This window comes from Perissodus microlepis, chromosome 17 (assembly GCF_051167445.1).
Source record: "Perissodus microlepis isolate ML-2025 ecotype Zambia chromosome 17, ASM5116744v1, whole genome shotgun sequence".
In the NCBI taxonomy this organism is placed as follows: Eukaryota; Metazoa; Chordata; class Actinopteri; order Cichliformes; family Cichlidae; genus Perissodus; species Perissodus microlepis.
In genome coordinates, this window is record NC_140477.1 from 24686749 (window position 1) to 24710618 (window position 23870).

Genomic DNA, 23870 nt, shown 5'->3' on the forward strand with positions numbered 1-23870 from the left:
GGACACATCTTCACACTGATTTTAAAGTTTAGTAGTGACTCAACAGAGTCCTGGAACATGTTGAAAAGCTTGTAGCTGGGTTTATAGTTTACAGGTGACCTGGCTTCCTGTGATGTGATTACTGCTGTCCAGCAAGCGCACCTTACAACACAAAATAGCAGCGAGATGAGAGTTAGTCTTGGAGCGTTTCAGCAGTCATCGAATCAGTTTGAAGACTGTTCAAGTTTAAGTGATAAACAATTGAAAACATAGAAGGAAAATCTGATGCTGTAGCAGCTGGAAAAATACCTCTTAACTTTTGATCCTTTATCTTGCTTCATGCTAGTTAGTTCTTCTGCTGCTGGTGTGTACCATAGTAACGGCCTGAAAAGTGCTTTCAATCTGCATATTTCCTGAATAGCTAACAACTTGTACTTTACAAGTCATTGGCTATTGGGGGCTTGCAGTGAATACTAGTCTAATTTTTATATTCTACATTTTCTGTTAATATATTTGCTCTGATACAGACTTTTGGATGCACTGTTCCACAGTCCAGCCTTCCTATTGTTCCCCAGACGTAATCTTTTTCAGCACAACCCCATTTTAGAATAATTTCAATTCTTTTATTCAGTTACTACTATTAATAATAGTTAGTATAAAGTGGCTTAAGTATTCAGATTTAAGCATTTTATCTTCTTTTTTTTTTTTTAATGCCTTGAGCAGCGATGGGTGAACGACGTGAATGTTTTATCTATATTAGAAGTACAGAGCCAGTTTACAGAAGTGTCAAATGCTGGATCTGACCCATATTTTAGCATTTGATTGTTTTTGAGAAATAAGATACTGTCGAGTCATACAAAAGAAGGAAGTTCTGACAAGTTTATTGATGCTTTGATGGGCAGGACTGTACTCTGTGTCCTGTGATTGGGTTTTCTGTGTTTCCCTATCTCTCCCTGTCTCTTTCTGTCTGAGTATTTCTGAAAAGTCCAAACCCGTGTGGAAAGTACAGTTTGTGCTCTATGAGGTGTGGGCGTTGTCTGCAGTGCAAGAGGAATGTGTGGTGAGCTCGTTTTCTTTAGTCCAGTGTCTGCAGTTCTGTTAGAGAATGAACCTGCAGCCAATTCACAGGTTGTAATATAGTCATTTGTTACTGTGTTGCCACGGTTGCCGTGAACAACAGCACCCAGAGGCAGAGATGATGGGCTCTTACTGATTAACCATGAACCCCTGTTCCTCTGTACAGATAGCGGTCTCACTGGGAACAGTTGCCTTGATTTTTGGTTCCAAGTCACTGTTTGAAAAACAATATTTTTTTTCCCATTTCATTTACTGCTGGGGCTCACCAGCTTTTAAACACAAAATGCTGTTTGTGAGCCTTTATATTTTACTTAAAGAAATTTGAAGGAACATTGAGCCCACGTAAAGTGTCAGTGAGATGATGTGGTTGCTTATGTTGAAGTAAATGAGCATGAAGTTAGTGATGCCTGGAGCTGTCATTTTGTGGCAACACAAAAAAAATCAGAATATATTTTCCTGACAGGTTTCTTGCATGTCAGGATCTCAATGAGTTTTTTTCCTCTTTAATTACAGTAAGTCTTGTGATTTTGGTATTTCTGCTCATTTAATTTTTGTTCTCTGTGGTGTTATATGTGGGACTGAGGATTGTCATTTGGAATTTTATGACTTGTTTTTGGAGTTAGAGCTTTGCATGTGGACAAACAGTTTTCCACAAACCACAGCTGAGGATAGGCAGCAGCTGTCCTGGCTCACTTCACCCTCTCTGCATTGCCTGTTTCGGCCTCCATCATTCACATCCATCTGTCTGACTACTTTCCTCTTTCCTGTTATTGCTTTCTTCCTGGCTTTTCATTTCTGCATTCATTCTTCTGGCTCAAATGCAGCTAGAATACATCAACCTTGTATTAACTCTGATTAATAGCTTTGTATTTACACACAAATGCATGTGTATACACACACTGAGCTCTTATGGGGACACTCCTGCCTCTTCACCCACTGACAGAGGGGAAGTATATATGATGCAATGTTATCCTGTTCAGACAGAATTTGTTGTTGCATAATTTCATGATGCAACATACTGAATGATCTTAGCTGGCTTACTGACCTGTCTTTTAATGCTGGTTCAAATATGTTTATGGTAGCAACTAAACATTGCATTGCGTTATGTTACATGAGCGCTTCCCTGAGGCCTCTGGGTATCATTCCTGCTCCTGTATGGCCTTTGGGAAACTAGCGTGTCTGCAACCGTCGACTGCAGAGCATCCACTCTCGGATCAACTGCACCGTCTAACTCTTACAGGGATGCGTTGTTCGGCTCGTCAACATATCTGTTGTAGCAGTATTGTATGCTGCGTTGCAGATACTTTGGCCAAATACTGGTGATATAAATGAAGCAACTCAACCCGTGTGAAGTATTTTCGGCTGGGCGTTTTGTACCTGAAGTTGTGTGTTTTGACCAACACGTGAAACCAGTCATTTAAAGAAAGTTAATAAATGGCCGCTTCTATCTTAATGAGTCTTTATTATACGGCGTACCACAGAGAAAAGCCTGTTCTGACGTTTGGCTCTGTGGTTTATTTTGAGCACCTGACGTCTCTTTTTGCTTCTCATTCATAAACTCTCTCCATGTTGTGTCTGTGTCTGTGGTGGGGAACTGTTTACTGCAAATTTTAAAAGTACAGTTTTCTGCTCCGTGTCAGACTTTTCAGAACCGAACAATGTCCACGCTACAGAGGTAGCCGCTCGTTGAGGAATGAGCTCGTCCATTTGTTTTGACTGGTCGCTCTGTGGTGCCATGGCAACTGTTGCAAACCGTCATCAAAAGCAGTGAAAAATGTTGCAGTGAACGGTGTGGTACTGAGATCACCTGACACAAAATGTGAATGAGGGTTGAAATGTTTGTTCAGTGATGCTCGTTCACAGTGGATGAAGATTTACTCCTCTCTTAACCACATATCTGCCTGGTCCTAAATATGAACACTGGCATCATTCAAAGTCACTCCAAAAATTTAAAATCTTTCAAGTATTTTACCAGACCACCTCTTTGTTATGAAATAAAGATCTAAGCACATAAAAGCAGAGTTAAAAAAAATGAAATTTAAATCTTTTAGTTTTTAACATGTCGTATGTAACATTATACTAAAAATTAGAGATACCCAAAAATCGAAAGTGAGCTTGTTGACCATTAAACTAGACTTAAAAAAGACATTCATATAACATCAGTTATTTGAATCTTCTTGTATTTTCTGCCTACATGTATGTGCCACATGTCTATAGTAAACGTGATCTTCTATTGGCAAGGAAAGTTTAACAACTAAAAATGAAGGGAATAATAGAAAAAACTTGCTGGCCTGTTAAATTCTGTTTGACTGTTGACTGCAGCGCACTTGTACTTCTGCTGTGGTGAGCCTGAACACCCACAAATGTTGGATGCTATGGCAGTTTCCCCACTAAACAAAACATTAACAGCTAGAAACCTGCTGTTTAACCCTTCACTCTGCGCGCTGCTCTGTGCTGTGTTCTTGCATCGGCAGCATTTCACTTGCAAGTGCTTGTGGTAATTTTGCAGCATTTCCTTAGTTCATTGAACAGTTAAGGCACCCTGATCATGTTTTGGATCTGTCGGTGTCTTTTGCTGTCAGAGAAGTCATGTAAAAGATTGCATCATTATTCATGTTATTATTAATAATAATAATCTATATTTTCATGTATTTGTTTATGTTTTGCTGTGTGGGTGTAAGATTCAGTGAAGTCACAAGGCTGCGGTTGAGCTGCTCCACTGGGGACAGTTCCACTTACTTAACTCGTGTGATGCACGTACCACTGTAACAAGTTTTTTTTTTTCTCTCTCTAAATGATAGAGGGATTGTCATCCTTGAGCTAAGCTGGGAGCTTGTTTTCAGGCCCACTTGATGACAGATGTGATGGATTGTGGTCTGGTGTATGTTACATTAAAGTGTGGCTTAGAGCTCTGTGGGACATGACAAAAGATTAATGTCGACCCAAATGCAGTGAAGCAGGAGCATGAGTTTGGAGGGAGCTGTGAGCTGGAGAAGGAAGAGAGAAGAGAAGAAAGGAGAAGAAGGTTGTGAAAAACTGGTTTTACTTCCTTCTTACGGTTATGGGTCTATTGTTTGTTGAATTATGTTAGGATTTGTTATTCTTAATTGGTTTTAAACTTTTTAAAATCTCTTTCTGAAAGCTTTTCTGAGTGTTCATGTGTGTTTTAACCTTCTTTGTGGTGTAAACATATATTAATTTGGTTCTTTTTAAGAACTAAACTCTAATACCATACACATCACTGGATTTCAAAGGTCTCAAGAGGCAACAGTGGCCCTCTCCTTATCTTCTTTGGTTCTTACTCCCAAACTGTTATCCTGAAATACAAGTTACCATGTACCTATGCAGTACTGTACATTAAGCTTTAAAAAAGGGCCTCATTTATCACAGATGGGTGCTTTGAATTCTGAATAGAAGTTCTCAAAACAAAAATACAAAAATAGTCTTTTTATAGCAGATACCATTAGAATACCAAAATCAGTTTCTTACGTAATTTTGTCAAGTGAGTAAATGTTCCTGTCCTCCAACCTTCTGTCCCTACCAGCTGACTAATAGGTAATGTCACTTAAGCCCTTTTTTTGTTGCTGTTGCTTTCATACATTCATTCATAAACTTGCTGAATGTACTTACAGAGCTGCATTACATGCATAATGCACCATTGGTAGTGACCACTGCAGAATGCTTTGTTCATCAACGTTTTGTATTCAAAGAGGAACAGGTGGCAAAGTCAACGACATGCCAAAAACTCCATGTCCTGGAGTGGCTACTGGAGTCTGGCTCCAAAAAGTCAATCCCTATAGACACCTATGTTAAAATGTAAAAACCTTAGAGCAGTAAAAACATGTTTACAGCGTGAAACAAGCAAACAAAAAAGCTTTGGGTTCTATGGATACCTTTGTCCTTTGTAACAGCTTCACAGTCAGTCCATTTATACAGTATCTGTTAACTTGTTCATCCAGACTTTGTTAAGGCTTAAAGGTAGAGGTGTGGCTGATAGGGATGGGTACCGGTGGTTCTGACATAAACGGTAGTAACCAGACCGAAAAGCAGCGCACATTTCGGTGCTTTTTTTTTCCTGAGCTGTGATACACTTTAGATTCTAGCCAATCATTTTACGTTTCCGAGGATAGTAGGCGGGTCCAGGTACGTACGTTCTTTTAGAGCAGAGCTACAGATTAAAAATGTCCAAGGCAAAGCGGTCAAAAGTCTGGCTGTACTTCACAGCAAAAGATGCAAACTCAGCAGCAACAAGTGCTTTAAGCTGATACTGTGATACTGTCAAAGGAGGTAACACCTCAAATCTGATGAAACACCTGGCAACGCGTAGCGTTTTTTTTTTTTTAAAGCCGAGAAATGCACCGTATTTGATAGCTTACTGCGAGACCTCACACCGTGCACATCTACTGCGGGTGTAGCCGTAGCCCTGCCAGTGTAGCAGAAATGATGAGGATGATGATGGCAGCAGCAGCCGCCGTTCTTCTCTGCGTGAGTAGCTTAATGTTGTTCGTGTGTAATTTACGTTGAGTAGGCTAACCACGTTATTACATTAATGCATGTAAGGTGAACTAGCAAACATCATCATAGCTACATGCGGCTGTCTTCTTGTTTGATGGCAGATGCTCCCTTCACCCTGGCCAAAAAGGCTAAAATGACCAAAGAAAAAGTGGAAAACAGCTAAACATGAGAGGTTTTTGGACAAAGTTTGTGTTTTTTCCATTGATTAAGCACTGCTTCCAGCCAAGAGTGATATCATATATGCCCCATAGCTGCAGAAAAGGCTAACATTGTTATCTTTTTACAAAAAACAGCTGAACATGAGAGGTTTTTGGACCAATTTTGTGTTCTCCATTCTTTAAGCACCGGTTTGAGCACCGTTTAAGCACCGGCACCGTTTCAAAAGTACCGGTTTGGCACCGGTATCGGATAAAACCTAAACGATACCCATCCCTAGTGGCTGATTTGATTGACAGCTCCATTCTAGGTCTCACCTTCAGTGTTTCAAGTCACTGAATTGCCACACTTGAACTGTCCGTGCCTTTGGTGCATTTTTATTGGAATTAAGTGTCAAATAATACACAGACTGGACAAGAAATTTTAGTATGTTATTAATCATTTTCTTGACGCTAGTTAGCACTGATGTACATTTCTGAACCTGTACAGTTTGTGGATGTAGCACCAAGCTAACTTTGCACCCCACCATCAGGAGTAGCATCACTGTAAATAATGCATCCTCTTGTCCCGTAACTGATTTCCCTTTGCAAACAAAACTTTCCTTTGTTGCAGCAGGTAGAACTAATCTGCTCCATTAATACCTGGACACCCATCACAATTGGAAATGTATCTAGCTCTCATCTGTGTTTACTTCCCAGTGACAGATGTACAGTATGTGTTTATAGCAGCAGTCTTGTAAAGCTGACTCTGTGACAGTGTGTGTGTGTGTGATGGATCACAGCTGATGCTTCTCTCTCTCTCTCTCTCTCTCTCTCTCTCTCTCTCACTCACACTCACACACACACACACACACACACACACACACACACACACCCCTCTTTCCTCTTTGCTGTCCTCTATGTTAATACATTTCATTTTAGACTCTACAAGAAGCTTGGATCAGCAGATTACTTGTAATCACAGCTTCCTTAGCAGATTGCGTTCTGTCTGCCACCTGCTGGTTGCAGTTGGAGTTGCAGCAAGTTGAATGAGGGCGACAATCAATTTAAATGTATTCAGCCAGTGCTGCAGTGCTCTGCGTGTCTTGCGGGGAAGAAAAATCTGTGTAATCACTGACTTTCCTTCCCCACAAGACATCCTGTCATTAGTTGCACAGACGTGGCTGTAGCAACTCAAGGTGTCCATCAACAGTGGTGCAATGATACACAGTAATCAGTCTTACATTGGCCAGGGAGAGTTGTGCTCTCATTGCAAGCAGAAACAAGGCACTGCGATTATACTGTTAGTTTTTGTTTTTCTTTGTCCACTTCAGAATCAATATTCTGTATCTGCTGCTTCTTTCTTCTACTAGTTATACTTCATTTATATAGAAACATGAAAATTCATGACATGCTTCTTAACTGTAAAACAAATAAGTAAATAAAATAAGAGACACTTTAAGTGGCGAGAGAGAGAAAGTGCAAGAGAAAGGAATAATCACTTGGTTGCAGTCAGGTTATGAATCCATGTCACAGACTGTATTTAAAAGACAGACAGGGATGTCACCCACTGGTATGGGACTTGAAGAATCAGCATTAGCATTTAAGCCATTGCTGCGTCCTTGTATTGTGCAGAGATACAAATACTGATAACAGATGCTATAATTTCACCCAGAAGTCTGCATATTGACATGTTGAATGAATTAAAATGAAGCAGGCTGACTCCTGCTTGTCATAAATGTGTAGCGGTTCATGCATGCATTTATGTGCTGTATTTTCAAGTGTCCCAGTCATTGTTGCCTGTGGGTATATTTTTGTATAATAAATTTCTTTTGTGTGATTCTTGCCCACAGCACCGCATGAAAATATGCTGTTTACCTCTTATATGTTGTCGACCTGTTGTGACAGCGCTTCTAAGCTCTTCTTATAATCTCACACAGTATTCAAACAGGCAGAAAAGCTATTAAAGTAGCTTGCATTGGGAGACTTTGGATAAATGCACATTTAAGAATTATGTCTGAAATATTTTTTTTTTTAGAAAAGTCTTCAGTGTCTCATCCTCAATGAATTCTGGCCTTCATAGAAACGGCTGAAGTGTGAAAGTGTTTTGTGACTGAGTATAATGTGTGATTCTAGCTGAGTGGCGGCTGATGTGAAGCAACACGTGCATAAGGTTTACATATTAATACTGCATGAAGGTACTGAATATTTATCTTCTGCTGTAATTCATTACTGCAGCTTTAAGTATTGGTTACAGGTTGCACATGATTACACTGTGTTTAGTGGGTTTGAGGGACGCGGTTGGAGACTAACGGAAGCTTTCACTAAAACTCCTTCATACATGTGGCCGTCTGGGAGCTCTGTGTGTGCATGTTGTGAGCTGTCCAGATGTTTCTGGAAAAGCCTTGTCAAGCATTGGGCTGCGCGCAACGGAGAGGAGGATATGAGCCCAGGCAGGCCCTGTTTCCATGGCAACAAAAGAGATTTCCAAAATCATCTGAACCTTCTGCGTTTGTGTTTGTGTGTGTTGGCTGTACTTGGGGATATCAAGGAAGTCCAGAGGAACCTTCTTTTATTAAACTGACAAACTGAATTAGGCTGTCCACTTGCTCTGCAGCTGCAGAGTTTTGATGGAGAGGCTGTTGTGGCTGTAAGTGTTAATGACACAGCAAGCATAGTCTTGTACTGTCTGTCAGTTGAATAGCATGGGAAACAGTACAGTGTGTGTGTGCGTGTGTGTGTGTGTCTGATGTGGTAGTTTGAAAAGTAGATTTGGTGCTAGTGGGTGCTTTGCTTTAATTTTGGCTGTAAGCCTGCATTCATGGGGATTTTTTTCTGCACTATTGTGAGTTTAAGTTACACAAAACATTTATTTTTGAATTTTTTATTCCTAAATATATATATATAAAAAAAACCCTCAACTGTAACTTCTAAAACTTTGTCAATAACTAGAAAGTGTAGATGAGCATCAAATCAAGTAATGTGTGTCCCTTTGTTTTGTGTGTAAAATAAACAAAAATGTGGTTAGGCTGAAACTGCTATTCAAACATCTGCAGCGTTGTCACCCAAATAGCATCTTCTTCTTCAGTGATGTCTATGTAGAACTGTTATTACCTAGAGATTACATGCTAGTCTAGTGAAACTGTAATGTTTAAAGACTATTGAGTAAAGTGGAAATACATCACAGTCAGGTATGCTGAAGAAGATAAACTGAGGTATGACCTGCAACCAAGATTTTTAAGAATTCTTTCACTATAGACTCTACCCTGCTATCTTTTACTGCTTATTTAATCTACATAATCTCTTTAGCCACAACATTAAAACTACCAGTAGGTAGTCTGATTATGTTGTTATAGTAGCATCTGTAAGGGGGTGGGATGTAGATACCACATATCACCTGATACCAGGTACACCTACAGAGGTGTGGTTAAGCCCACATCGCAACTGCTCAGAGCGGTTTTGGCATTAGCAAGGGTGATCGGCAAATGTATATGTTTTTTCTTTCCTCTTGCGTATATTTGGAACCAGCTGAAACTTTAGATTTTCGACCTCGGTGGCTGTAAAAGATATCAAGGAAACATGGGGAAAAAAAAGATGAATCATGTGTCTTACTTTAAGCTTTGTGACTCTACTTTTATGGCAGAGATGACATCTGATTCTGCTGAGTTTGTGTGCTGCTTTGACCAGAGGTTATTTGAGAGCAGTATGACCCAACACATGTGAGCAAAGTCTAATGTTTCTTGTTCTTCTTTCCTCCTCATCTCTTTCCAGAAGGAGTTTGCAGCTCCTCCTCCTCTGCTCTTCCGGAAGCTGAGTAATCCTGACCTATCACCCGCGGCAACTGCTGCTACCAAATCCAAACTGCACCGACAGCTGAGCCAGGATGAGAGTCGGGCCCGACGTAGCAGCATGGCCATGACTGGTAATGAACACGTGTACACACCTGCATATCTGAAAACAGGACAAAATCCCTTGACCAAGATGTCCATGTAGATGATGATGTCTATGTAGGATTAGTTTTTAGGTTAGGAAAATATAGAAATGTGTAAATAATAAACTAGGAGTGCATTTATTTATCAAAACATGAAGTTTATAATATTTAAAAGAAATATAAATTTATGTTTATGGCGTTACTCTCTAATATGAATATTTTTTATATGCAAATATTACTTTTTATATATTGAGCTTTTGTTTGTAACTAGAAGCTCTAAGTCTAGTTAAATGTGGCCCTGCCCACACTTTAGCTGTGCCAGGCTCCTGTGTTATCTATGAAAATTCCACCTCACATTTACATCCACATTTTACCAAAGAGAGGTCATGTGGTGACAATCCCCCTCCACCGAGGAGATCATGTTTTTGGTAGTGTTTACTTGCGTATGTGTCACTATTCTGTCTTTTAACACGACAGGTCAAAAAGTTTTGATAAATTCTGATAAAATGTCATGGGGGCGTAGAATGGCCTCGTGATATCGTTCCACCGAAATTTGGCTTATGACCACCAAGGTCTTCAAGGTCAGCTTGAAAATGTATCAATATATAGAAAGTACCATCTAAGGAGTTAAAATATCATGTCAGATCTGACCTTTGACCTGGCCTTCCAGGGCAATAGATTGATCTAAAGGTCAAAGTGATGAGGTTTGAGATGTGTTTCCTCTTTGCCCCCACCTCCTCAGGTAAACAGCTGCTGCCTCTGTCCAGCAGTCTGCATGCTGGAGTTAGTCAGCTGGCTTGTCAAGGCAACTCTGGGACTTTTGGAGCACCTGGGGCTATTGGGGGAGCATCTGCAGGAGGAGAGGCCAACAACCTGGTCCGTATGAGGAACCAGGCTCTGGGGCAGTCTGCCCCTTCTCTCACCGGACTGGTCAGTATCAAAGAAAAAAATTGCACATATGTTGAAAGGGAATCTACAAAACAAATCACACTTACAGTTATTTACACTCAGATTAAGTCTTGAAGAAGTAATCAGGAGATAATTGTGATTCTTCCAAATGTTCTCTGTGCCATCCTAGATATCAGCCAAGCCCAGTATTGCTTTTTCAGATGACTTTCAGATTACATCACATGCAAAATTATTGGACAAATGGTTCATATATATAGAGTCCTACAATTAGCATGTAATGTGCAACCTTATGACTGGGGTGTAAGAACAAGATTTTTAAATGTATTTGTGGTCTTAGGAAAATGAATGTAGTCTAAACGTAGTGTGTAAAGCCTGCAGACTCACTGTGAGCCAGTCCATCGCAATATAGATTTTGTGTGTTAGACTGAAACTGTGCCAACTGACTGCAGGGAGGTAGACTGAGGATGACTCAGGCTTTTGTGTTTATGTGTGTGTGTGTGCGCGCGGTGTGCGTGCCACCAGCTCGACACGTACAGACACTTCCCATTCACAGAAAGGGCTGCACACTGCTGAGACAGAAATGAGAGAGAGAGGATTTTTCATGTGATGTGTATATTTGTATCTGCATTTATGTGTTTGTTTGGTCAACGTGCAGCACAGTGCCGTGCTGACATGATAGAGCTGTAGTATGAATGAATTATGTGTAAATGCAGGTTCCTGACATGTCTGATGTTGATTTTTGTGTTCCTTTGCTCTATTGTGACCCCTGTTGGTTGCAGGAGGGATTGAAGGACTCAAAGGGGTTTTCTGTCCTCTGCTTTATTATTTATCCAAAACATCCTCAGATATGTTGAAATCATAATTTGTGAAGCTCTCTCAAAATCTTTAGCTTTTTCTGAATGAACCCTGACTTTCTGTTCATTCATGAAATGGATATCGTCTCTCTGTGTTTGCCATGCTTTAGAAGTGTGTATTGACTACATTAGTAATTTACACAGTACCTTCCATTATTAATTTAAATTGTAATTTATTATTCATCTCCAGCCTTCTTCTCTGTGCACATAATGATTACACATGCAGTGAATCTGTCTCATGCACAGGGAAGCATGTGAAAATGACGAGAAGCTTAACAGACTGCAGCTGAATGCTACCAACAGATGGCAGTGTTTAATAGGTAGAACTTCAGCATGCCATTAATCTGATACTGAATCCACGTTGTTGTGCCAGGTGTGTGGACAGTGCATTTATAAAATCTGTAGTGAGTGTGGAGAAAAATACATTAATCTAAAATGAATCATGTCATCAGTTTACTTTTGCCGCTTTGGATATCTTCATAATTAGCCTTTCACTCTGAAAGTCTCTGAGAGTAACTGGTCAGTGCAGCCAGAAGCCACTGTACCATGGATTCAAAATGGAAAATACAATGTGCAGAGTCATTCTAGTTCAGCAAATAATCCCAGGTGGTTATTTCTCAAGGGTACGTTTATTAAAGTATTCTTGGTAGACTTTCACTTTCCTTGCATCTCTTACTAAACCAAGCTTCACACACATTATATTTTAGTCCAGTGTGACTCATCAGACTGACAGCTGTTAGTTTTTATAGTTGCATTTCATAGTTAGTCTATAGTCATAGGATTAGGAATAGGACAACCAGTCCTGCCATGTTTTATTTATGATTTATACTTCCCTTTTGTCTTTGGACTTTTAGTTAGGACTTTTAAAGGCAGCTATGTAATCAAGTGTAACACCTCAGCTTTAATTTCTAGGTTAAAAAGACCTGGGTTGTCACGTGAGTCCCTTCCGAGTGTTCCAGTTTCCTCCAGCAGTCCAAAGACATAGATGAAAGGTTACCTGGTGATAAATTGGTAGTAAGATGTGGTTGTGGGTATGCATTGTTTTCCGTGGAAATTATAAGCAAATGTAACACATGACTGCTTAACACTTCAACAATAAAGTAACTTAACCTCGTAGTTCTTCCGGAGCCTGCACAATATTGTCAGGCGAACCAGTTGTGGTGTTTGTGGTGAACCAGTCTTAGTGTTTCCACCTTTAGTGGCAACAGTTTTCTTGCATATTTTACATAAACAATGTTTATGCGGGTCACATAACAATCCATATGAACGTCCAGGGCCTTTTCTAGAAGAACATTGTGCTGTAACAAGATGGTCAGCTTGCACATCCCTAGTATTATTGCTTTTGTCAGGAAATGGCCCAAAGTGAAAAATGCACCTACCAAGTTGAAACTCAACACTTTAACATGTATCTTGTTACATATTTATCTTAGAAGCAGGGTGGATATTCTCTGCAAGACATACATGAATGCAAATAATTAAGATGGAAAATAAAGCGGTTTTTCAACATGCAGCACATAGGCCGCACACCTGCTGTCTGCAGATATCGGGGCTTGGCCTAAAGGGAGCTTTACCATGCTGCTGTGTTAGAGCTGCTAGGGAACAGGCTGAGGCAGCTGCATCTTAAATATACATGAGGACATGTTGAGTAATTGCTGTGCTCGTACCGTATCTCCTCTGTTGTGACTAATGGGGACAGTGACGTAGACAGCTGGTGAAGTGGCATGCCAAACTTTGACATCAAAGATGACTAAGAAAAAACCTCAAAAAACTATATCATGTTGTTTCAAGAAAATTTGCACTAAAGATATTTTTGACAATATAAAAGCCCAGCATCAACCAAAGAATGTTTTATTGATAGTTGCAGCTTGCAGGCAGCAGCATTTATAAGTAAATGAAGGGCATCCATTCTTCTTTTCTAATGAGTTACTGTCATTGAATATACACTACTTAATTTGAAGCGTGAATCCTTTGAAACAAGGTGCCAGAAGCAGTAGGATTGCAGTGCAATAGTAGTGATACAGGATAATATCTCTACTGCCCTGACAATGTGCTGTACAGAATACACAGTCTAGGCAGTGAGCTAAATACTTGCTATATAAAACACACGAGACAGGGGCCAAGGTTGAGGTTGTTTACTGGACCTCTTTTGTGAAACGTAAACAACTGGAACCGAGCTAGGTTTTTGTGCTAGCGACAGTATCTGGTGCTTGTTGGAATGTAAACGCTGATCATCAGTACCCTTCCTGCTCCAGTGGCTGTAAGAATTTCTATCCTAGAGAATATGGGCCAAGTGTAAGAACACTTTTTCATTTTACCTTCCAGAAACACTTTTCCTCAAAAGCACAACAGCACCAAGTAAAGTGCTTTGAGACTTATTTAGACTACTGTTAGTCTTCTCTCTCTGTCTCTCTGTCTCTCTCTCTCTCTTTCTCTCACACACACACACACACACACACACACACACACACACACACACACACACACACACACACACACACACTCTGTGTCTCAGGACACAGACATAATAAACACATACACTGTATACAGTATCTATATAGACAGCCATACTGGAGGCACATGCAGTTGTTTCCTTTATCTAAAAGTGGCTCTTATACAGTTTGTGATTTTATTATATAAAAATATTATTTTCAGTTGCTGTGGAGTCTGTCTGCTGTCAATAGCGCCATCTGGTGTCAAGGTAATAATAGGCCACATTAACACTGTTTCACAATAACATTTCCTGACTTTCTGGAGCTTAACACTGCACATCCCAAAAACAAGTCCCAAAATGTACAATACCTACTTTTTTAAACAAGCTTTTTTTATAGAAAGTAAATACATTTTTTACCGCCATTACATACCTGTATTGTAACAGAACTTAAAATGGAAATGGACTGTATCAAGAGCTCTGTTAGTCTTACTGAGAACTCAATTCATTCATTCATATAGCTTATATAGCTTTATTCTTTTCATTTTGACTAGCTCACATCCCCGGTCATTTTACAAACAACAAACATATATGTCTTTGGAATATGGGAAGAAACCCTGCAAAGCACAGGAAGAACATGAGCAAAGAAAGAACTGGCTAATTCAAAATACCTTTTTTTAGTAGAATATACAAATCAAGTTACAGTAATGTACAAAAGTCTTAAGTCTTGATATTTTGCTTCCAAGAAGACAGACATTGCAGTCATTTTTTAAAAGTGGTCTTGAGCAACAGTACTCTTTCAGTTTTCCTTTGATCACTGGCTACTTTTGCACTCATTTCCAGTCTTTTACCTGACAGTAATAAGAATGTTTTTAAGCCACCAAAACAACACCTAACTCAAGGGATGAATGAGTGCTATGTCTGCATATACAGTGGTCCCTCATTTATCGCGGAGTTACGTTCTAAAAATAACCTGTGATCGATGAAATCTGCGAAGTAGCCAGCTTCATTTTTTACAATAATTATAAATGTTCCAAGGCTGTAAAACCCCTGACTACACGCTTTATACACTTTTCTCAGACAGGCACGAACATTTTCACACTTTCCTCTCTTGTTTAAACACTCTCAAAGTTCAAGCCTTGGTAGAAAAATAAGTCCAGTATTATAGAATGAAACCAAAGATCAAAGCCTGTTATCAGGTCCAGAACATGGGAATGCAGCAGCTGCCAGAGAATTAAACATTAATGAATAAATGGTACGGAAGTAGAGGAAGCAAGAAGAATGATTTGAGTAAAGTTTGACTTATCTGACTCTTTTGTTTCGCTTAATGTGCCTTATAATGGGGTGAGCCTTATGGTCCCCAAAATACGGTAACTTCTACCTCCCTTTAGTATGTCCAGAAGTTCTACTTTTTGTGCGATGGTTAGCATCTTGCTCTGCCTTTTGGTTGCTACTGCAGGTGTCTTTGACAGTGCAAAACATTTCGTCGAGATTGTTGTGTTTGTTGGGGAGTAAACTTACAAACACACAGTACAGCACTTCAGAGTCACACTGCTAGCGATTGAAGATTTATGTAAATTTGACAAGATGAACGCATTTTGTATTGGACAGGAGACACGACACAAGATTGATTGACACTGGTCTACAGCCAATCAGGACGCAGACGCAAAAGCTGAACCACATTATCGCAAGGGACCACTGTAACAGATAACTTGGCAAAGAACCACTTTGAAATTCTATCTCCAGGCACATTGTTACTAGTGCCTAATTCTTGACATGAAATTAACGACAGCAGGCGAACACATCTGAAAGTCATGTCCTTAAGAAGTAGAAAAAAATCTAGCAAAGACCTGTTTAAAAAACCTGAGAGGTGCATCTGGCCCATCTACCAAAGCCGCATCAGAAACGGTCTCAGCGATAGGGTGGCTTTCATTCTTTTCATTCTTTAGGAAGGGGAAAAGGGAAACATCGGTGGAAGCTTTGTCATGGTTTGGGAATGCATTTCGCCATGTCATGTTGGGATTCTTGTCAAATCAGAAGAAAATACTCTCAGATTTTGATCCACCATGCATGGTGGAAATGCATTAAAAGCATACCTGGATAGAAAAACACACAGTTGAGCAGTATCAGTCATAGATTGACCTCCGCAGAAGCAGCCTGGGTGAATGGAACAACAGGCAGGCAGCGTCTAAAGCAGAGCTTTGAAATGGCCTTCAAGAAGCTTTAGAACTATTTCCTGCTTTATAAATGGTAAATGGCCTGCATTTGTATAGCACTTTTCTAGTCATTAAGGACCCCAAAGCGCTTTACACTACATTCAGTCATTCACCCATTCACACACAGGCGATAGCAAGCTACATTGTAGCCACAGCTGCCCTGGGGCGCACTGACAGAGGCGAGGCTGCCGGACACAGGCGGCACCGGGCCCTCCGACCACCACAAGTAGGCAAACATGGGGTTAGTATCTTGCCCAAGGATATTTGGCATGCAGCCAGGAGGCAGCCTGGGATCGAACCACCAACCTTCTGATTGGTGGCTGACCTGCTCTGCCACCTGAGCTACAGCCACCCACTGTTATAAACAATAAATTGCGACACTTAGTCTGCTCAGCTCGACTCTCCAACAAGCGTGGGTGATATGGCCTAACAACTATATGATGGCATTTCAAGGACATTTTCGACTTACACTATTCAAATTAAAATAAAAAGAATACAATTTAAACAGGCGAACTGAAGAGAATTGAAGGAGAACCTAGAGTTTCTTGGGATTCGGGGTTTTTTGGGTTTGTGAAGTCATTTCTTGTAGTTAATTGAGAAGCTGAAGTAGAGTATTTGTAACCAAAGTGTTTGGCTGTCAAATGTGAAGGGCAGAGAGAACGCTGGCAGGGCCAGCCGCTGGCCTGACTTCCCATCTCACACCTCAGCAAATAAGAGATTCAGCATCTCCAGTGGAGCATGCTGTGATGAGATGAAAAATATTGTGTAGAAGGAAGGATGGGGGAGTTTGGGGTAGGCAGCAGTGTGACAGGCTGACTAAATAAATCAAGCAATAGCGCAATAACAAAACTTGCACAGGGTGAGCGAAGGTGCTTGGAGATGGATGAATGCAAGATGGAGGTGAAATAAGGAGCTTTGTGCGGTCTTATGTACCTGCTGTCAGCTCTGTCAGAGGAAGTACTACTACTACTACTACTACTACTAATAATAATAATAATAATAATAATAATATTGAAAGGATTAAAAATCCTCTTCAGCATTTTGTTTATGATTAACACTTGGTATTGTGTCACTAATACACTGGAGGCGCGCCTCCTCTTGCTAAATTTTGCTTTTAGTCAGATGTAACCTTGACATAGTTACATTAATACTGAGCAAAAAAAAAAAATCTTTCCCAGAAATTACCTGAAAATTGCAGCTAATTCCTTTCATTTTGCTTCCTCAAAGTCAGAAAATGCTGTAAAATGACACTTAATTATCTTTTAGACTAGTCTTGAGCATCATGCCTCACCATAGCCTTATTTTATTTGCATTTTTGTGACAGTTTTTCAGCTTTAATTTTTTGCTCCCCTAAATGTTTCTCTTATTTATGTATTGATATTGTTCTTAAGAGTCATTTGTAGATTCACATTTATCTTGTTTTGTTAGCATTTTAACCTTGGTAACATTCATCAATGTCCTGGGTTATGCTTTCTAACTGGTATTAGACTAGTTTAAGTGTAAAATAGAGCAGCGAAGTCCAGAACTCCTCCCAGCCCACCTCCTCCAGCTTACCCAGGGGAACACTGAGGTTCTCCCAGGCTCGTCGAGAGATGCAGTCTCTGTAGCATGTCGTGGGTGTATAGCATGTCTGTAGCATGTCGTGGGTGTATGTCCCACTGGGCCCTCCTCCCAGTGGGACATGCTTAGAACATCTAACCCAGGAGGAGCTGCTTCTTTCAGAGAAAGCTCATTTCCATCGCTTCTGTCTCCAATCTCATTCTTTCACCATCAAAATAACTGACAATAATAGGCATAATAAAAGCTTCAGGCATAGATTAAGAGAGTTATGGTGTTTTTTCTTTGCTCTGTCTGGTGCCAGATGGCTGCATCACATTTACAATTTACTGGCATTGGGCATTAATTAAAATGTTAAGAATTAAATTGAACGACTGGTACATCTGTTTGTTTTTTTATTTTTTATTGTCAGAAATCTGTTTTTATTTGTATCATATGTTTCCCACATTTCTTTGAGAACATCCACCGTTTTGATGTTGGACATTGCTCTGAGGAATGCTCAGTCATAAGCAAACACATTTCCACTCACTGTTCCTTTTTCATTAGGCTGTTTCTTTTTCTTTGCTCTCACTCTCTCTGATTAGTTTTCAGCTCACTAGACAAACTTCATTTAGTTCTTTTGTCTCTCTCAAAATGATAAAATGAGACTGGATCTTGGTTATGTTTCTTAACAAATTCTGGTACCTTTTCGGGTAAAGAAAAACACAAACGCATTTTTTACCTTCTGATTTCAGATATGGCATTGTAAAGTACTTCCTCATATTAATTCACAAAGGAATTTGATCAAATAATCAAATAATAATCTTTTTTTTTTTTTTTCATTTCAGCAATTTGCTAAATCTGCAAAAAAAAAAAAAAAAAAAAATTCATTTAACAATTTCAAACATTTATGAAATTATTATTATTGGTTGAAGTGCATATTTTATGAACAATAATTAATACGTTTTGTTTTGGGGCGACTGCACCTTCCAGGTAAAAATCTTTCATTTTTGGACAAACCGAACATAGTTTGAGATTATTTTCTTCACCTTGGAAACTTCTGACTGAGATATTCTTACTGAAAATGTAGTTTTCATAGCCTTCTCACTGGGGTATGTTTGTATGTATAAATAAAGATTGAGATGCAGGTTGCCAATGAAAGGTTTGCTTGTATGTAGATTTAAAAGTCAAAATGATAATACAATTGATCCTTGCAAACAGTAATTGTCTGATGCCTAATGGATGCCTTTTTACAATAGTTTAAGATGTAGGCTATTCACATCCCAGCCTCAGATTATCTGCCTTTTTGTTGATGCTGCGTTAGCTAGTTTGTTAGCTTGCATGTGCAGTGAAGACGTGTCTATCCATTTCGTTTTGCATGTCCGCCACTACACAAACCACAGCTAAAACTGAATTAGAGTTTGTGAAGGGCTGGATTTGGTTTTGTTTCAGTTATATTTGCCTGAAGAGCAGAGCTGAGGTTGTACTGTAACGGTGAATGAGAGAGAAGCTGCAGGCAGATGTGGATAATTTTTTACAATAATTTATTAAAATGTGTTTATTTTGTTGTAGCTAGCTATGAGGTCAGTTTTAAATTACAGACTGTGATGGGTTCGTTCTTTCACGTTGAGGGTCCTGTTTGTTTTTATATTGTCTTTATTTTAGTATAGCTAATACCACACCTGTAATGTTATGCCTTCTTACACTAAATATATGTTTTTGGCCTGATAACGTGACCTCAGTCGTGTCACTCATTTCTGTTAGCTAGCAAAGCGGCTTGCTAGCTAACAAGTAGGCATAGTAGATTTGAACGATTACTAGTCAAATAGTAACTGTGAATATGAATGTCAACTTCAAATTAGTGAATTGTTTAAATTCCACAGTTTTATTCAAACTTTCAAAGATCACTATGTCCTGATTTAGATGGTAATAAGCTATTGTTAAACTATTGTTATAAAAACTGAAGAGTAGCTGCTGATGGGCCGCTCTAAGAGCTTTGAAACTTTGAAACTCTGGCTATTCGTTTTCGTTTTCTGCTATAACGCTCTCTCCTCCTCACTGGCCCCACAGCAAATGTCAGCATGAGGTGAGTTAAAACCTAAATTCTAATTTAACTTCAAGTCATTTTAAATCCATTTATTTTCCATCCATCCATCTTCATCCGCTTTATCTGAGGCCGGGTCGCGGGGGCAGCAGCCTAAGCAATTTATTTTCCATTTATTTTCTCCAAATAAATTCCAACTCTGTTAATTTTGCATAAAACCTGCTAAAAAGTGCTGTTTCGTGTCTTCTTTAACGCTTAATGCTAAGAACATTAGTAGGTTGTGTGAGCATGTATGTTAAACTACCAACCATGTTTGATTGAGCTACATGGAAAGTGCCATGGTTGAATTATTGATAGCCTAATGGCTTTTATGGAAACCCGCTTTACTTAGTTTTATTAACTCACCCTCCACCTTTTTATGCTTTGTAAGCACGCATGCACTAAAGCACCCCCCCCCCCCCCCCCCCCCCCCACCACCACACACACACACACACACACACACACACACACACACACACACACACACTGAATAGTTATTAATTAGGAGAGTGAGCTATTACCTCTGATGCAGCGGAGCAGGGACATTCTGTGTTATGTAGTTTAAAATGTGGTTTTAAGTCTAAGCTGACCCACCTGCCTTATCTAGTCTAAAACCTAATGTCTAACATAAATCACACTAACAGGGTTATAGCACTGCTACCCATCTTTTGTGTTTCCTCATGCTGCCCCTGCTGTTTGTCTTTTCCTTTTATATCCTTATTCTTTTATTCATTCTTCAGCTTCTGTTCAACCTGGTACTTTCCTGTTAGGTCAGCCTGTCTTATAAGTTTTAGTTGCGAACAGTAACAACTCATTTAAAACTTTTACTGCAGACCTGATCTCCATTTCTTTATCGGGGGGCTTGGTGGTGGTGGTGGGGGGAATCATCAGTTTCAGCAGATATGTGATCTCTATCGACCAGATCATTTTAGAAGAAGATCCTATTACGGATTCTTTCTTCCTCCCCTCCCTTTCTATCTCCTTCCAGCTCCTCCTGTGTTTTTTCTCTCCTGCATTATGTTGCTGGATATCCATCACAGTACAATGTATTGATTTGTACTGTAGGCATTAATTATTAGGGGAAAAAACCCTGTTCCCTGCTCTTTAGTGACTGAGTGCAGCATGAAAAATAACCATAAGTTTAATCACTGATGCTGAATATGCTGACAGTTGTTAGGCAGTTTGGTTATTAACAGGCACATTTAATGAAGCTACAGCCACAGCATTAGTCATTTGTGAAGGCTTGATTCTGCATGAAGATGTTTGTTTGCTCTTTTCTTCATTTTGATTACAGAAAAGCACTTTGATTCCTAGACAACAGGTGCTTTTTGACACCATGGTAAAATCATTATACCCTGAATTTTCTTAATTGGGCTCTCATTTACTTGCACATAGCAGGTATATTTGTTTATTAAATGATTAGAAATAATAGCAAAATGCATTCATTTCTGTCTATTGAGATAAAATTGATTCATTGATTGATTCATCTGGATCCGTTTTTTTATCAGTTCCCAGAATCAGAACCAGACACGGAGAAGCTGCATTCAGCTTTTATGCTCCATATGTCTGGAACAAACTCCCAGAAAGCCTCAGATCAGCTGAAACACTCAGTTTATTTAAATCCAGGTTGAAGACTCACCTATTCTCAGCTGCATTTGAATAAAACACCAAATCCACACTTTTAAGCTTAAATTTCAGAACGTACATTTTAACTACTGATTTTATCTACTGTTTTTTTAATCAATTTTAAATCATGCTTTTTATTTGTTTTTGTTTTTTAATGTCTCTGTAAAGCACTTTGAATCACCTTGTTGTTGAATTGTGCTATATAAATAAACTTGCCTTGCCATTGACCAGTTATGTTATTGATTAGTGTCACCACTCAAAGGGGATTTAGCGTATCACTTCAGCAGTGCTACGTGGTTTGACTGGTCTGTCTAGCAGCTTCAGGTTTATTGAGATCCAATCACAAAATAGTTAAAAATAAGAAAAGATTCATGTTTAAAACCAAGCTAAGCATGAGCCAAAGTGTCCTTTGGTCCTTCTTAATATACGCAGACTGTCCTTACTTCCTTTCCATCACATGTAAATGCACCACACAAATCCTCTTTAGAGAGATTTCAGAAACACTTATCATGTCTCACCATGAGCTATAATGCTTTCTGAGTCACTCATGCAGCCGAAATCTAAAAGTGTCTGAATACACAAGTAGGCATTTAAATGCCATTTGGAGGGGAATTGCAAGGTTACATCTTCATCTCATAGAGCTCTAAGTTTCATACAATAAGGGGGGCTGGAAGAGAGGATGAAATAATGTCACAGGTGTGGATTTCCCCACCTAACTTTTATTAAAAATAGACTTTAAAGTGACTAAAGTGTGTTTTACTTCACAATGGCTGTATCACATGAAAGAGCTTGGAAGTCAGAGGAAAGAAAAGGTTTTCAGAATTGAAGTTCATAGTGATAATAATATGTGAAGTTAAATGACATATTGTTTTGTTTTTGCTCCATGACTCTGGTCTGGTTTTAGTTTTTGTTTTTTTTTTGCTTTGTTTATATGAAAAAAAATAATGATAATATATTTTCAATCTAGCTCATACAAAGGGTCTTTGTCTGGAGAATTCCACTTAACATCGACTACTCCTTTACCCACCACTTTCTAGCGTAACGTCCAAGGACATCCCGCTTGACTCCTTCAGGACATAGTAACCATTTCTGACAGAAGCATGAGGCAGAATAGAGCTGGTATACATGGAGGAGACAGAAGGATGGAAACGAAACACTTCATTTTGCATGATGAAACTCTTTTAGGCTGAGTGCCAGTACCTCGGCTCTGTGCTGTTACAGATAAATTAAGAGTTGTATTTCTTACTGAAAAGAAGAGACTGGGAATCATTCTTGTATGATTCCCAGTCTTGTAAGGCTTCAGGCTTCATTTAAGTACACATTCAGTAGCTTTTAACATAGTTTTTATCAGCAGTAATGTTACTTAGTTGAGGTCTGGGTTCAACTGGAGCAGCCAAGCATCTCGATTCTTTTCTTTTTATAGCCGTTCTATATAAATTCTCTGGTGTGCTCGGGATGTTGCATTACACAATTTTTAACCAAGCTTTAGCTGTTGGACAGATGGTCACACAATTCACTCGAGAATACTTTGGACTACAGAGGAGTTCAGTGACTGAACCATTTAACCTTCGAACTCAGGCCTGCAGTTTGCAGTTTTTCTGAGCATTGTACAGTCTGACCTTGGGGTGAATTCACTGGAGCTGGGAACTTTGTTAACACACTGCTGAATGTTCCAGACCAGAACTAGGCCTGAAAAACTGAAGAAGCTTCTCTGATGAGAGGTGAAACGTCTTCAAGAAACTCAAAAAAGTCCAGTCGCTTTTCTGTCCAAGCTCTTGAGATTACAATGACGTGGATGGCTGAGCCCTTCACAGACATATTCTATGGAAGTAGTTTCTCAAAGGGTATACTTTCAGATCTTTTACAAAGTATAACACAGAGTCCTGTGAAAACAAAACTAGTTTATTTGCACTTGGGTGAGAACAGAAGGTCCTAAAAACGCCAGAGGTGGTAAAATCTATTCTTGGGAGCTATGTCCTCTTTCAGAGTGACATGAGAGGGAAACACATTCCAGACAGTTCAGCAGTGCTGTGCGTTAGATAACTGAGTTTAAGTGTCGGCTAGCATGCCTTCTGGGGTTCAGACATTGATTACGATATACGACGACATAATCTGCATAACAGTTGGGGCTACAGGTCACATTTTTGGGTCCGAAAATGTCAGAAAATCAATGATCAGATTTAGTCTGCTGGCAGTTTGTGTGTTATTTTCCTGTTCACCTCCTTCTCTTTGTCCTGAATGTGCGTACTTAGGTGTTTTAAATCAGCCTTATAACAATAAAGGCCATTTGCACAATGAGAGAGTAAACTTTTAAGCCTTGTCAGCAATTATAATAAGTCAGATTGATGTGGTCTGCTCCTGTCTAGATTTTCATTATAATAGAAAGCCTTGCAATGCTTGCCAACAGTGGTATGTTGGGTATAGTCTAGTCATTTACCCCTCACGGTCATCTGGTTTTCTCTCTCACTCTGTCTGCTAATAGCAGACTTGATTCATTTGCCTGGAACTTTTATGTAATTTACAAGCTAAAATGTTTAAAAGAAGTCCAAAAATGAAAACCAGAAACCTCAACTGAGTCTGTG

General features: G+C 39.4%; 1 protein-coding gene across 5 annotated transcripts in view; it reads left to right on the forward strand.

Moving 5' to 3' along the window:
• mast2 (microtubule associated serine/threonine kinase 2) overlaps nt 1-23870 on the forward strand; it is a 144998-nt gene that overhangs the window by 15023 nt on the left and 106105 nt on the right. For 4 of the 5 annotated variants that reach the window (XM_084909928.1, XM_084909930.1, XM_084909932.1 and 1 more), the window contains exons 2-3: nt 9477-9627; nt 10379-10566. In XM_084909928.1, coding sequence (XP_084766054.1) covers nt 9477-9627; nt 10379-10566 — 339 coding nt within the window. The remainder of the gene's footprint in view (nt 1-9476; nt 9628-10378; nt 10567-23870) is intronic. The other variant, XM_084909929.1, reaches the window with a different exon arrangement.